The sequence below is a fragment of the Phytophthora cinnamomi genome, assembly GCF_018691715.1.
Source record: "Phytophthora cinnamomi strain GKB4 chromosome Unknown Contig9, whole genome shotgun sequence".
In the NCBI taxonomy this organism is placed as follows: Eukaryota; Oomycota; class Peronosporomycetes; order Peronosporales; family Peronosporaceae; genus Phytophthora; species Phytophthora cinnamomi.
Window position 1 is genome coordinate 980115 of NW_027150942.1, and position 15395 is coordinate 995509.

General features: G+C 55.7%; 1 protein-coding gene across 1 annotated transcript; it reads left to right on the forward strand.

Annotated features, from left to right (window-relative positions):
- Positions 1-915: 915 nt before the first annotated feature.
- On the forward strand, positions 916-1466 carry IUM83_16400 (TKL protein kinase; the record flags this gene model as incomplete). The annotated part of the gene is made up of 2 exons (XM_067941278.1): positions 916-1092; positions 1302-1466. 2 exons carry the CDS (start codon positions 916-918, stop codon positions 1464-1466), a joined length of 342 nt encoding a protein of 113 aa, XP_067798446.1.
- Between the last annotated feature and the right edge of the window lie 13929 nt (positions 1467-15395).

The following is a 15395-nucleotide window of genomic DNA, read 5'->3' on the forward strand; positions in this document are numbered from 1 at the left end:
ACCTCATTTTGATGAACGCGACGAGCAGATTGAAGAAATTATCGGGGGGGGGGGGGGTTCCCTGGTTTGACTTTGCACCTCACATAGATCGGTGAATTCAGCTTGGCATCGATTGACTACCACGCGTTATATCTGCGAGAACACTTACCAGCGATCCACATTCTGTTTGAGTCAGCGCTATTTCAACACCCTCGACTACTACGTCAGCTGTCAGTAAAGGTACGCTGCGGGTTTGGCGAGCCCGGCACCCGCCTGCAAGCCACAGGTGTGCCCCCACAGGTGTCAAGCGTCTCAATGAAATCCGTTATCCGATGGGCATCGTTAAGGCGGAAGCAAAACGTACCGTCTTATGGCGCGCCAGTCAGACTGTCGAGGAGGCCGTGAAAATGTTCACAGCGTGTATGGGGAGATTTTCAGTTGACGGCAGCAACTCGTAAGCGGTGAAGGGGGCGACTTAGCTGGACGGCGGCAGTGGCGCTTTACCGGCGGTCTCACAGACAACAAAATTCGTAATAGTGATAGGTCCATTTTGTTGAGAATCTTTTGCTCTCATTGGCTATGAATATGGCATTGTCGTGTCCTGCAAATATCCTGCAAAATCCAGGCGTTTGCCGCTAACACGGTGCAGCAGCGTTTACCATGTGCTTCCTTGATCGACGTATCATTTGACTCTGACGGTCAGCGTTCACTTTCCACGACTGAAATGCACGCACCCTGATACTTGTGTGCCAACGGCAAAGGATGAATAGAGAACGAGGCGGATACCTTGGTAGTGCTGCTTTCTCACATCTGCTCCAGCAGAGCTGAATTCCACAATTTGGAGCGTGACCACTTCCTGTTTGTGTTGTAGGAGCAATCCGCGAGCACCCGCAACAACAACGCGATGCTGTTTTACACTCAGCCGACAGCAGACGCATGATCGGCGGCATCTCGGTCCGCCGGATCCCGTCGCCAACGTTTAAGCTCAAGATCGAGACCAACCTGGACGCGGACGGCAACTGCACACGCTCGGGATGCACGAGAAGAAGTCCATGCGGCGGGATCCTGGAAGACCTGGTCGTGGCCAGCACTCGGATGCCGAGGGAAGAGGTGGTAACGGACCAGCGCATCGGTCAGAGAGCTCCGGCCAAGTGTTCTCAGGCTCATTCATGTGAGAGAAGGTGGCGGCGAAGGAGATGCCACCCGAGACCCACGAGAACGACGACCATGTCGACGGTTTCCTGGCCGAAGTCAAGACCACCGCGACGCTCAACCACCCGTACCTTGTGCCCTTCATGGGTGTCGCGTGGCCGTCCGCGTAGGACCTGTGCGTGGTGCTCGAATTCGTGGATGGCGGGGACCTGCGCTCACTGCTGGATCAATATATCGAGTCGGGCTACTCGGTCGGCTTCGACCGCAAGATGGTCACCATCGCACTGCACCTGCACTCGCCGGCGCCGGCGATCGTCCACCGCGATTTCAAGTAGCACAACGTCCTGCTAAGCAGCAACCTCGCGGCCAAGATGACGGACTTTGGTATATCTCGCGAGCGGCTGGACCGCATGCCAAGCTACTTGGGTTCTGTCATGCAAATTGAGAACTGGTATTGATTGTTATCGCGGCATCCGTGAGTGCTATACTACTCATGCATACTCTGGCGTCTGTACCCACGATGACGATGTCCGCCAGAGTCCTTTTGCTACCGGGTCTGTTTTCTTGCGCTCGCGTGATGGAAAGCGTAGTATGACGTGGTCTCCAACGCAATAGAAATGCTCGAGTCGCTCCATATTTTCGCTCGCGTCGTCCTGTAGGATAGATGCAAATCTCTGTTTCGATAAAAAAACTCCTATTGGCAAATTGCCTTGTGATCATATCCTCACCAAATAGCAGCTGAGCCAGCGAAGCCTGGAGAATTGAATGGTAGCTCGCTCGAATTGCATATGCTGCGTAGTCAAGTGCGACTTCAAGCTGGTCGTGTAAATCCTGTCGGGCCCGCAAGATGTTCATGATCTCGAGATGAACGCGCTCACAGATCGCGTTAGCCTGGGGATTCTTCGAAGTAATTGGCTTGTCTTTGATAGTCATGGTACTTAGCAACTACTGGAACTCGTCTCCAGTGATTTCAGTACCAAGGTCATGAATCTGTCGTGTAGGAACACGCGCTAAATTATATAAGGCACACTTTCCCCACCACCAACACCCACCGAGTCACCGAAGACTCAATGGGCTTGTTAAGGTTAGAACCTGAAGGTCCAGGAACTTTCCCTTGCACCGGGTTGATGTTTCCCCTGTGTACCGAGCTGCCGCTAGTCGACCGACGGAAGACTCAGCGTCACTAGCCACGAGCAAAGGCTAGCACGCTCTCACACACAAAATATACCTCGCAGGCCCTCAGAAGGATGGGTCCCGGCCTTTTACGGCGTGATACGAGGGTGCCGGAGCTATACTCCTGCGGGAAGAAATAAATGGAGTGCGCTCTCGCTCCTCCAGTTCCTGGCGACGACTCATCGCTACCAATACACCGCCACTAACTCTTGGCCCTGCCAGGGATGAACACACGCTACACTAGTAGATGTGCCCACCGACAGTCATAATCCTACCTACCAGGTTTACCTTGAGCTGCAGGTCGTTCACTGCAGGCACCGGTGTCGCCCTTGCGTGGTTGGGAGGAAAGCTGTTCCGTTATTGTTGCCCGAACGCTTATCTTGTCTTCTGTTAAGTTTCCTATCGATCAATACAAATATCAAGTATAAACGCGTCCGTTTTGGACCGCCAGTTGTAACTCATGACTCTTCGGCGCTTTCTCTGCGACGTGGCGGCGTTACCGACGACTCAAACGGCCGTTGAAACGCCACCGACGACTCGGGACAGGCGCCGATGACTCATAGGTTCGGATCTTGCTAGTAGGTTCGCACCGTACTTAGCGAGCTGCAACCGCCCGCTCTTGACTTGGGACCGTCGACGAGTCATCGTCACCGGCCTATTTAGGCCAACCAGCGATCGGGGAGTTTAGTCCAATCACTGGCGATGGGTTGTGACTTGCCAGTTAGCGCTGGCGCCTCGAGTCTTCTTCGCCCCTCGTCCCGCCTTTGGGTTTTGGCTTCGGCTTCATTTCCCGATACCACAACTGCCCCCACCACGACTCGACCCGCGTGCTGGTGAGCGTCGGGGTGCTCCTGTGCCATGGTTGGTTCTTCGCGCGCTGCCCAGTCCGCCGTGAACTCGGCCCTCAGAGCTCTCGGTGTGTCTCGGTCTTCACTCCAGGTAAGCCGTCTTCTCTTGTTCTCTCGCCGTCTTCACTGCTAACTGGGACCTTGGTATCTTGGTCAGTCTTCGCCAGGTCGAGGAAGCTCGCTTGGTGCTGGTAGTTCGCCTGCTGCTCCTGCTCCCTCGCAGTCGGCGGTGTCTGAGGATGAGAGCGCTGCTGAGTCGACGGCCAGTTCGGCCACGGTGAGTTTCCTGTCGTCTTCTCGCTTTCTGTCAGCTTCACGTGAGATGCTGATGCTTGGCGGCTTTGTGCGTCTGCTTCCCAGGTTGTCCTGTCATCTCCGGAGTTGGGCTCACTCGCTGTTGGCGATACGCCGAGCCAAGCTTCGCTGGAGGCTTCCACTGAGTCGTCCGCGTCTCTGGCCACCTCTCCGGCTGTTCCTTCGGTACGTCTCGTTGACTGGCACCTTGATCTTGAGCTGCTCTCGCTTACCGTCACGGTTATTGCCTTCGTTTCTTGTCATTCAGGATACTTCTCTGGTTGATGTGCCCGTTGGTGATGCTGCCGGCGACTCGGTTGCGATGCAGTCGTCGCAGCTAGTTGCTCGGCGTTCTACTTCGAGTGCTGAAGCTGGCTGTTCCATCACCGACGACTCACTGGTCACGGTGTCGCGTGAAGCTCTCGAACTAATCGTCATGGACGCCAGTGCTGAGGCGTCAGAGCGCGTGATCGCGGTGTTGGGTCCTCGGCTGGATCTCATCGGCCGTCTCAATGTCACCCTGCACCAGGGTCCCAACATTCGTGGGGACCGCCACGTGGGCTCTCGCTTGGCCGCTGCTCGCTCGCTGGAAGAAGTGGTGGCGGCGGCTCAGCCCAACATGGGGGTCCACGATGACATCAATTTGGACTTGGCTGTGATGCGAGGCCAGTTGCACTCTGCTGAAGCTGCCCGTGCTGCCGCCGAAAACTCGGCGATGAAGGAGTCGTTCAAGCACGAGAACACCATGGTGTTCCTCAAGCAAGTGCGCGCGCAGAGCTCGAGCACTCCAAGAAAGAGGTCAAGCGTCTGCGGGTCTTGGAGGCTCACTACCTCCAGGAGATGGAGGATCTTCGTGGAGCCGTGGATGCGCACACCGAGACTGACGCCCGCTTGGAGAACCGCGTTAGAGCTGCTGACGACGAGTGCAAGCGTCTGGCTCTCCAGCTCACTCGCGAGCAGACGGCGTTCAAGGCTGCCGTGGCGTCGTCGACTGCACAGAGCAAGCGTCTTCATGATCTTCTGGCTCGCTTGGATGCCGGCGATGACTCGTCGTCGACTCGCCTCCAGCGCCGAAATGAAGATCTTCAAGAGCAGGTGAAGCGGCTAACGCGCGCCAACCGGACTCTTCGGGCGCACGTCAAGTTTGAAGACATGGACCCAGACGTCCTTGTGCTGATCTCTGAAGGTTCATACTGGTCGTTGTGTTGCTGGATGTGCTGGCTTGTGTTCTGATTCTGGCGATGACTCATGCTTTACAGGTTTGTCGACTGGCGAGTTGAACTGGGACCTGCTGGACATTAGCCACGAGACTCGGCGGGTCCTCAAGGACATGCTGGCCAATGCGGATCCGTCTCGAACCGAGGATGCCATTGCCGTTGACTTGGCCCACGCTGCTTTCCTGGAATCGGACTCTCATGTTGAGTTGTCGTTGGAGGAGCGGTCGGCTGAGGCGAATAAGACAACGCCTGGAACTCGTGCTGCCGATGTCGAAGCGGACCGGGCTTTACGCGCTGCGCAGATTGGTTGCTCACGCAAGCGCTCCTCACAAGGGGAAGCCGGTTCTCATCATGTGCGTGGTCGGTCAATCTCTGTTTCTCGTTCGGCGTCGCAAAAGAGGGTTCGTTCTTCGTCACTCCGTCGCAGTCCGTCCGCCAGTCGCCCGGGCAAGAGACCTCGCCGCCCTGCCGAAGACTCAGCTTCTGCCGTTCGTGGATCTCGTACGTCTTCTTCTCGTCGAGGTGGTAGCCGTGAGTCTTCGGTGACAGCTCCTGGTGATTCTCGGACTTCTTCTCAAGATGGTGAGCACTTGGAAATGGAGGTGGAGGTTGTCGAATCTTCCGGAAGTGTTCCTGCGGCCGTAGAGTCTCCGTCCGCGTTGGCTGTGCAAGCCCCGAGTGCTTCTGGGGCTTCGTCGTCCAAGGGCAAGTCGAGGCGGAAACCCAAGGGGCGATGGGCTCGTTCACAGCCATCTACCGGTCCGCCAGCTCGCGCCGCCTTCTCCGGGGCCGCTGCCAAGTCTTCGTCGGACAGCTCACCTGTCGTTCCTTCCCGCAAGCCTTCTCGTGTGATGGAGTCATTGGATGAAGATGCTGTCTCGTCAAGCACTCTTTCTCCTCCTTCCGAGCAAGTTCACGTCGACTCTGGCGCTTCTCTCGAGTGGTTTCCAGACACTGGTTCGGAGGCGGAGAATTTGGTTGTCGGATCAGTGATTGAGTTATCGGTGGGCGTCCCTCAATCCTCTTCTCTCTTGGAGCTCCCAGGTTCCGAGTCGTCGGGAGCTATCTCAGGTGTTGGTGTAGAGCCTAAGAGGACACCTCCTGCTCCACCGAAGACTCAAATGAGTCACCGTCGACAACGCCGTCGTCCTTCCGTTCCACGCCAGCCTGCGTCTTCCGGAAGCAGCCGAGTCGTCGCCACTTTGTCGTCCACCCTTGGGTCAGATTCGAGCTCCCAGCGTCCTCCTGTGGTGCCATCGCCGGCCCGGGGCCAGTTACCCCTCGTCCGATTTTCCGAGCAAGTGGCCAAGTGGGCTGTGCCGTACATCGAGCCGCCTTTTACGCGTCCTGAGGCTCTCAAGTGCTGGACCCAGATGCTGAATGCTCGGTTGCCTGCACCGATGCCCCGGGATCTCCGAATTACTTCCAGTCCTGAAGGCATCGCGGCATTCGCGGATTACAAAAACCCTGATCATCCGTGGCAGAAGCTTCGCCGGCGACTCCCGTCTCAAGCGTGTCTTTTTGACACTTCAGAGTTCGATCCCGACTCCAAGGTGTCCCAGCGGGATTCGCCGATGACTCGAGTGATGGGGTACTGGAGCAATTTCCGTGGGAGCGGCGACTCGGACAACGCCGACCTTGGTTTCTCGCTTTGGGAGCGCGATCACTGGATCCTTCGGAAGGCCGTGGACACTACGTTCTCCGCAGTTGCTGCTGACTTGGATATGATGGACTGGACTGCCGCGCGGAAGACTCGGACGAGGAAGGACTTGGATGCTTTGAAAGCTGCTTGGACGAGGTACGTGGTCGAGCGCAACACACGTAGCGACCGTCTCCGCGCCAAGGTGGTCGCGTACATCTGGAAGGCCAGGATCCTGGCTTCTCGGAGGTGAAGCCCGAGTTCATGCTCGAGCCGACCATGCCCGGGTATTCTCTGGAGTATTTGCCTTGGGAGCCCAAGACTGTCGACTGGTTGAGCGAGGTCGCGGCCCTGGACGCTGCGGAGCCTTGGCGGAACGGCTGGATCGATGTGCCGGAACAGCACCCCTACAACACCACGTTCGTCCGTGCAACCCGTCGGCTCCGTTCTTTGTCCCGGCTGGTTCGTCGCTCGCCGATGTTGGTCGTCGAGTCGTTCCAAGTTCGTCGCTGCAACCGGGTGAATTGAGCTCAGAATGGGTGGCCGAGTTTGGTGATGCTCGTGTTCCTGCTGCGTCTGAGTCTTCGCTGAATGCTGCGTCTGCTCCGGAAGGACAAGCTTCGGGTGCTGCTGGTGGCTCCGACGACTCGAGTCTGCTTGGTGTCTTGGCTCGGGCAGCTGTTGCCTCCGATCCTGATTGAGTTGACGTCGGGTTCAAGCGAGTCGTCGGCAGCGTCTTCTATCCATTTGGCTTTCATTTCCAATCCCGCTTCATAATTGTCGTTGAGTTAGCTGTCCGTCTTGATAGCGTTTTAATTTTTCAAATGCAAAAGCTAATGCCGCAGTAGCTGTTTTCGTCTGTGGTCTTCGGCTGCGTTGCCCCAAGTACAGGTCATCATGGCGGTGACTCATAGCCACCTAGTCTTCGTCGGCGACTTGAACCATCTGCAGGCGCTGTTCACTTCGTTTTCGCCGCAGGTAATCATAGAAGAGCCCTCCGCAAGAAAGGTTAGCGACTGGCTCCCACGTTGGTTCATCGTAGCCGACCCATTTGACTCTAAACTCGCGTACTGCTCTTTCAGTTCCCGTGGACAACGGCACACGGTCGTCGAGGATGGCTTCAACTTCATATTCTCCTGCCACGTGATCTGGTTCCCAACTATCTTCAGGGAGCAGCTCTTCGTCAAAGTCTAGTCGTGTGTCGTCGACAAGTCCGGGCGCGAGACGAGTCTTCGGTCGTTCTCCAAACTCATCAACCAGCTTCAGTCGGGAGATATGGACGACTGGATAGAATCGGTATCCACTGCGGTCCGGTAACTCGAGTTCGAAGGCATAGTCTTCGATCCTCTTTTTTATCCGGAAGGGTCCATACCACCGGTGTGCCAGTTTCTTGGTAAGGCCGGGCTTGACTCTCTCCGTGTACAACCAGACCCTGCTGCCGACATCGAATGGGACCGGCAGCATTGATTTTCGGCCTGCAATCGACTCAATTCCGCCAGTCTTCGGTGGATCCACCCTGTCCCGAGAGACATGTCCCCCCTGTCCCACAAACGGTTAGTGTGAGGCACCCGCCGACGACTCGCGAGTCGTCGGTGGCAAATGCGTACTTGGTTTGAGCGACAGGTGACTTGGGACGGGGGTGTCTTGTCCCGTAGACGGTTGGTCTTGTGCCGCCGCCGCCGACTCGTGATCCCGAGTCATCGCCAGTATTGTCTTCTCTTTCCTGCTGAGTTTGGCGTTGTGTTCCCGGGCTCTGCGAGTCTTCTCGGTGGCTTGGTATTCCTTGGCCATTTCCAAAGCAATCTGCTGTTGTCTGTTGACCTCGCGGCGCCACGCCAGTGCGTCTGACTGCTTTGGCGTGCCGTGTCGGAGCGAGGATGACATGGCTTTCAGCGTTGACTGGGCATCCCACCCGTACACCAAGTAGAATGGTGTTTCCTTCCGAGTCGTGTCTTGTGAGTTGTTGATGGCGACGACTAAGCGCTCCACGATCTCGTCCCAGTCTTGTTGGAGCGGGCCTTCGGCGTATACCTTGACGGATTGCATTACAGTTTTGACTGACCGTTCTTGCTGTCCGTTGGCTTGCGGCCGGTAACTCAGCGTTGCTCGGGACCTTGACTGCATCATTTCTGCAAACGCTTGGAACACTTCGCTCATGAACCGTGGGTCGCGGTCATGGCGGATGAGTGATGGCGCACCGAATCGTCGGTATATGCATTCTTCGAATGCTTGTGCCACCTTGAGTGCGCCCGTATCCGCCATGGCTTTCGCAATGATGAAACCCGTAAAGGAACATTGGAAGAGTAGCAAGGCTGTGTTGCCCCTCCGAGTCTTCGGCAGTGGTATCACAAAATCCATAGACACTAACTGGAAAGGTCGTTCCGCCAGCACGTTGCCAGGAGAGTATCCCTTCAGTTGGGGGCGGCTCTTGCTGGTGCTGCAATCGGGGCACGATCTCACGTGCTTCTCCACGTCGGTGTAGAGTCCCAACCAGTAGTACTCTCGCTTGACTCGCTGGTAGGTTCTCACCACACCCTGATGGCCACCTTCCAGCGAGTCATGACAATTCTTGAGCACTTCTTGAATCATCGTGGTGGGTACCACCAGACGCAGCGAGATCTCCTCTTGCGACTCAGCGTCACGCCGACGACTCGTTCCCATGTAGTGTAGCAAATTGTCCTCCGACAACACGAACTTATCTGCGATTTTCCATGCATGTCTGGCGGCTCGGTATCCAAGTTTCTCAACATCTCCACGTAACAAGGTCTTCAGGTTAGCCCATCGCAATTCTTCGTCTTGTGCGGCAGCTATGCGTCGTCGTCTCTCTTCTTGGACTTCCACAGGATCAATGTCTTGTGCGTTAGGAGCTGCTGGTGGAGCTTGAGTCGTTTCTGGGGGTTGAATCTCTGGAGGTTTCCGGTTAGGTCGAGTCTGCGGCGGTGGCATCTGCTTGTCGTGTGTGAATCGAACATGCTTTTTCTTGCTCTTGGTCTGCGCTCGAGTCATCGCCAGTAGCATTCCAGGTTCTGGACGTACGAAATCAGCAAATGTCTTGCGTTTCACGGTTGAGACGCCGCTCAGAATTTGAAGAGAGCTTCCTGGAACCAGGTTTTGTGCTTCTGATCCTTGCGGCGGCGACTCGTAGATCACTTCTTGTATCCGATTGAGTCCGGCCAACTCTGTTTTCCAGTTTTCACTCAGAATGACCTTGGAAACTTTTGACTCCAAGGCTTCTGTTGCCAACGAGTCCGCGGCAGCATTGTATTCGCGTACCACGTGCAGGTATTTGACTGACCGCAATCGTGCCGTGATCTCCTTGTGATGATTCAGCTGTGCCATCAGTGATTCCTTCCGGCAAGCTATCACCCCTAGGGATTGCTGGATCGCGAGTCTCGAGTCTCCCACGACCACTAAGTCTTCGGCGCCGTGTTCGACTGCGGCGAGAACACCGTTGTTCATGCCGGTGTACTCGGCAATGTTGACCGTGGTCTTCTCGAGGTAAGCGTTCGCTGCAATAACTATTTTCCACTCCGGAAGGCTCCACACGATCCATGAATAACTGCCGTAACCACCGCACTTCTCAGTCTTCGCTGACCCATCGAAAGAGACCACGAAGCCTGTATGAGTCGTCGGTAGGCGTGCATAGAGCAAGTTTGGGTCCATGCGAGTCGTCGATGAGCCTTTAGTCAGCGGGGCAACCAGTTCCAATGAGTCCTCGAGATCCACGAAGTTGGTCACCGTCGACTGGAGCAGCTGGGTGAAGGCACAGTCCGTCTCCTTGACTCGTTGGACGATCAGGTGCCACGGGGAGAGCAATACCGCGAATTGTACAGCTCTCCCAAAGAGTGACTTCGACTTGGTAATCCATTCCATTGTGGAGAAGCGAGTGTAGACTCGTATTGTCCGTTCCGCCAACTTAGTGTAGCAAGTCTTCAGCAGTAGCAACAGCGCTAGCACCTCTTTTTCCGCCGCATGATAGTTCATCTCGGCATCCTTCAATACAGGTCCGCAGAAGCGAACAGGGTGCAACTTGTCATCATGCAGCTGTAGCAGCGTGGAGCTCAATGCCAACTCATTTGCGAACAGCATGACGTGCACTTCCTTGGTGCGGTCGAAGTGGCGGAGTATCGGCGCTGCCGCAACCTAGCTTGGAAACTCCGGCGGGCAACTGTGAGGTCACCCCCTGGTGCGAAATCGTCTTCTTTGAGCTGGTACAGCGCCGCGCCGTAGACAGCGAAGTCTTGGATGAAGCGGCTGTAGTAATTCAGCGCACCTAGGAAAGACTGCATTCCCTTCTTCGTTCGTGGGAAGGACAGCTTAGTGATCGCGTCCAGCTTCTTCGGATCGGGCCGAATGCCGTCTTTTGACACTTCATGGGACAGGAAGTCAACGCGTCCTTGCACGAAAATACTCTTGGTAAAGCTGACGCTGATCCGGCACTCTTCAAAACGACTGAGGAGCCGATCCAGCGTCACCAAACAACTGTCGAAGTCTTCGCCACCGAAACAGATATCGTCCACGAAGGATCGCCGGTCGAACACAGGCACCAGCGACGACTCGTCAGCTTCGTTGGTCGTAAACATATCCGCTTCTGGGCTGTATATGAGCCGAGTAATGGGTTCAGCCGTCTTCGAGTCATCGCGGGCGGCTGCAAACTTGGTTCGAGTCGTCGCTGTAGTGCCTGGTAGGCGAGGGGACGACTCGAATCGTCGGCAGTGCTCTGCCGAGTCTTCGGCGGCCTTCATCTTTGCTGCAAAGGCGTTCCAGGAGCCCTTCGGTTGTACAAATCCCCACAACGCGTTGTCTATCATCCGTTGGTAGATCATCGGCGCATTCTTGAGGCCGAAAGGCATTCGTAGCCACTCGAAGTGCCCCAGAGGACACACAAATGCCGAAATCTTGCGCGCACGTAGAGTCATCAGGATGGCCCAGAATCCGCTGGCCGCGTCGAGCGAGCAGAACCAAAGATAAATCTCCAGGTCTGTGAGCAAGTCGTCGACGAGCGGCATGGTGCACTCCAGGATCGCCGTTACCGCGTTGACCATCTTGTAGTCGATGCAGAGGCGGATATCTTGGCCATTCTTGTAGTGGGCCTACTTTGGCTCACTACTTTAGCTTACACGTCGCGCTACGTGTATGAGGAAGCGTAGGAGTTTATTAATAATTTGAATTAATTATACTTGAGTCCACAAGTATATTATAAATCAAATAAAACACCAAGTAGCTAGTTTAAGGTAAAATGAGAACTGTATTGCTTGTAAATTGATCTTCCTCCTAAATCTGCTAAAACCTGTTTATCATCTATGAAAGGGGTTGGCAGCGGCTGGCTGTCAGGGCCCCGCTAATATGCATGTCTCTGATTGGTAGAAAGATGATGCTTTCTACCAATAGGATCTTTGGGTAGGTGTGGACCACTCATTGTGGTGGCCCACTTCAATGTATCCATTGGTGTGTCTTACACCAAGGTGAGGAAGTATCTAAAACTTTTAACAGATATCCTATCTGTTAAATTCACAAGTGGCTTGTAGCCACTTGTACGTGTAACCCCGTTACACCATCCCCCCCTTAAGGTTTGACGCGCAGGGTCTCCGCACGTCAATCTTTGGAATTGACGATTCGTCAATTCTCCGCGTTTGGAGAAGAAATCCGCGCTCATTCAACGATGAGCGCGCCTCAAGAGAAGAAGACTTCAAAGTCGGTGGGGAGTCATCTCTCCATCGACGACTACTTCGAACGCCAGAAGGCGAAGTATGGCGACGTCGTCGACTTCGACGACGACGATGAAGATATGGAGGGCGAGGGAGGACTCGCCCTCAAAGCGCAAAGACTCGGTGTCGAGCGAATCGCTCGACCCTCACGCCAAGAACATTCGCCCGCGTGAAGGGGACGAATCGGACGCTTCGAGCTCGAAGCGTTCGCGGACTGAGAGCGATACCCCACTCGCTTCCGCTGGGGCTCTCAGTACTCCGCGCGCTGCGCCTGCAGCGCGCGATCCATGGATGCCGTCCGCGTCCGAGATCGCGGACCGGTATGGGTATTCGGTACCTCAGAATGAGGTGCCGCTGTACGTATGCAGCGCCATCAAAGATGACGCTGTAGCTGCCGAGCTGCACTTCGATGCGGAAACGCATCAAAGGCGCGATTACTACATCGGACTCTTTCATGAGCTCCGATGGTTTCAAAGCAAGAAGACCTCTTCTCGCAGCAAAGTGCCCGAATGGCAGGCACTTTGTCAAAGTTGGAACGCCTTTGTTGAAAACTTCAACAAGAGGCCGAGTGCTTACCGTGATCGGATTAAGCAAGCGCGTGATCGCTTCGAGACGTACTCGAAGCGTGGAAAGCTGGAGCAACTTCATGTTGCTGCTGAGGAGGCAAATGTGCCGTGCGCTGTGCCCGAGGGCTTTCAGTGCACGAAGTGCTTCCCAGGCGCGGTCCGCTTGAGCGACCGCGACCTGAACGGGTACACGTCGTTCCGTGTGCCCGAGAGTCTCAAAGAGCTCCGTGCTAAGTTCTTAGGACGTGAGGGTTCGGGCGCTAGCGATGATCGCAGCGCTCGTATTACTTCCGCTGCGCCAGCGCGTACTGCTCCTCGTACGCCCTCACCATTTCCGGAACGTCCTCCAGCAAGACGTTCCGCGGCTCCCATGTATCTTGATGGGGAGGAAATCCTCTCCAACGAATACGAAAACGAGCCCCTTGAGGGTTCGTTTTCGGGATACTATGGTCAACAATCCGCTCAACAATCCAGTGGGTTGAGCCGCGGGCGTCACGGATCGGCGGTGGCGGGGGTGGGAAGACGCCCCGGGTATGATCAGCCCCGGGCTGATCAGTATGCGCCTCTCCACGACCGGGTGACCGCCGTGGAGCGTCTGCAGGGCGCTGAGTTCGTCGCTCTGAAACAGGAGCTGGTGAACCAGAAGGCCCAAGTCGCGGCGGTCTCGCAGACCGCCTCGAATATCCAGGTCGAGCTGGGGACCCAGATGAAGGGGTTGCTCCAGCGCGTCCGCGCGCTGGAGGAGAGGCTGCTCGTCGCCGAGGCCAAGTCCTCCGCTTCTGCCTCGGCTCCTGCCGAGACTTCGGGTCAGCTGAGCTAGATGGCTCGTGCTGCAGGTATGGCTTCAGCCGTCCGGCGTAAAAGGTCGGATGGAAGCGCATGCTTGACGGTATGGCTAGCGTGTATGCGTTGCCGTGCCGAGCCAACACAGTGAACGGCCCGATGAAGCGCGGAGCAAGCTTACTTGCTCCGAAGTTCGAAACTGCATGTTTAAGCAGGTTTTGTGTAGCTAACAAGACCAATGAACTAACTTTGAATTCATTTGTGTTGCCTCTGCCCGCATTGTCTGCGTTCAGCTTCTGTTGATCAACAGAAGCTGCTATTGTGTCTTGGACAAACCGAATTACGGCTTGTCTTTTGGTGATGAAACTGATTGCATCCGAGCTGAAGTCATTCAGCTCGTTCACCGCTAGAGGCCCGGCCTCTGCGTGGTTCTTTGCGGTGTCTGCGCCCTGCGCAGACCCGTGGTCGTTGGCCTTGTTGTTGGGGGAGTCTGCGCCCTGCGCAGACTCGTGTGGTTTGTCCATTGTTGCAGCTGACACTGTGCAAGTGTCAGCGGTTTTCTGCGGCTGCTGTATTGCAGTCGTAGATCCTCCCCCACTTAAAGTGGGAGCCATCACTCCGAGTAAACTCGGTAGGCGTGGATGCCGCATGGCATTCACGTAGAACGGTGTATGCCCTGTCGAGGCATGCACTGAGTTGTTGATGGCAAACTCTGCCATCGATAAGCACTCGCTCCAGTATTGGAACGAGTGAGCGTAGCTCTTCAAAATGTCGACAAGCACGCGATTCACGCGCTCGGTTTGACCGTCCGTCTGCGGATGATCCGCAGTCGACATGGAAAGCTGGCTCCCAAGAAGTGTAAACACTTCTTCCCACAGGTGCGCTGTGAAGCGCGTGTCTCTGTCCGACACGATGTCGGACGGCATGCCATGGTGTTTGAACACCATGTCGACGAACAGACGGGCCGTCTGTTTCGCGGTCACTTCTGCCGGCACCGCAGCAAGATGTACCATCTTGCTGAAGCGGTCGACGAAGACCACAACACCGGTATTCCCTCCGCTGTCCGGGGGAAGACCAAAGATGAAGTCCAATGACATGGACTTCCAACACTCCGACGGAGTCGGTAGTGATTGTAACGGAGCCTGCGCGAATGGCGCAGGCTTTATGCGTTGGCATACCTCGCAAGCACGGATGTACTTGCGCACCCACTTATACTGGTGGTGCCAGTAGAAGTCGCGCGTGAGAAGGACGTATGTCTTCTCACGTCCGAGATGTCCCGCTGTCGGGGCATCATGATATTCGTACATGATCCTGAGTCGCAGGTCATGGTCATTCGGCACGACAACGCGGTCCGCGTTGTCGTCGACTGCATTATAAAGACGCAGTCCGTCGTGCACCCGATATCGGTGTGCACGCGCACGAAGGTGTTTGGGCAACTTCTGACGGGACTTGTCAGAAGGTGTTGTGCCATAGGCCAACAAGAGTTTCGCGTCCGCGTCGTGCGCGTACGCGACCTTCACATCATCCAACAGGGACGATGTGGGTTTGCTTGATCGCATGACGTCAATGGCATTGACGTCAGCAGCTTCCGCGTAGTCCGGCCGACGTGATAACGCGTCGGCCACCACATTCAATCTTCCGGGTTTGTATTCGACCCGGAAGTTATACTCCGCAAAGCATGAGAGCCATCTCGCCATTCTTTGTGATATGTGTGGCGACTTCACTGCGGTGCGCAGTGATGTATGGTCGGTGTAGACCACAAACGGTCTACTTCCAAGCAAATACACTCGGAACTTTGCGAGTGCGTACTTCATGGCAAGGAGTTCCTTGTCATGCACCGGATAGTTGCGCTCAGCTGGCTTCAGCTGACGCGATTGGTAGTAGACGACACGATCACGGCCCTCGTGATCGTGCTGCATCAACGCGCATCCGATCGCGAAATAGGATGCGTCACACACTACGTGAAATGGGCGATCTTGGTCAGCCACTGCCAAGATCGGCGCCTCAGTCAAGCCCCGCTTGACTGCATCGAATGC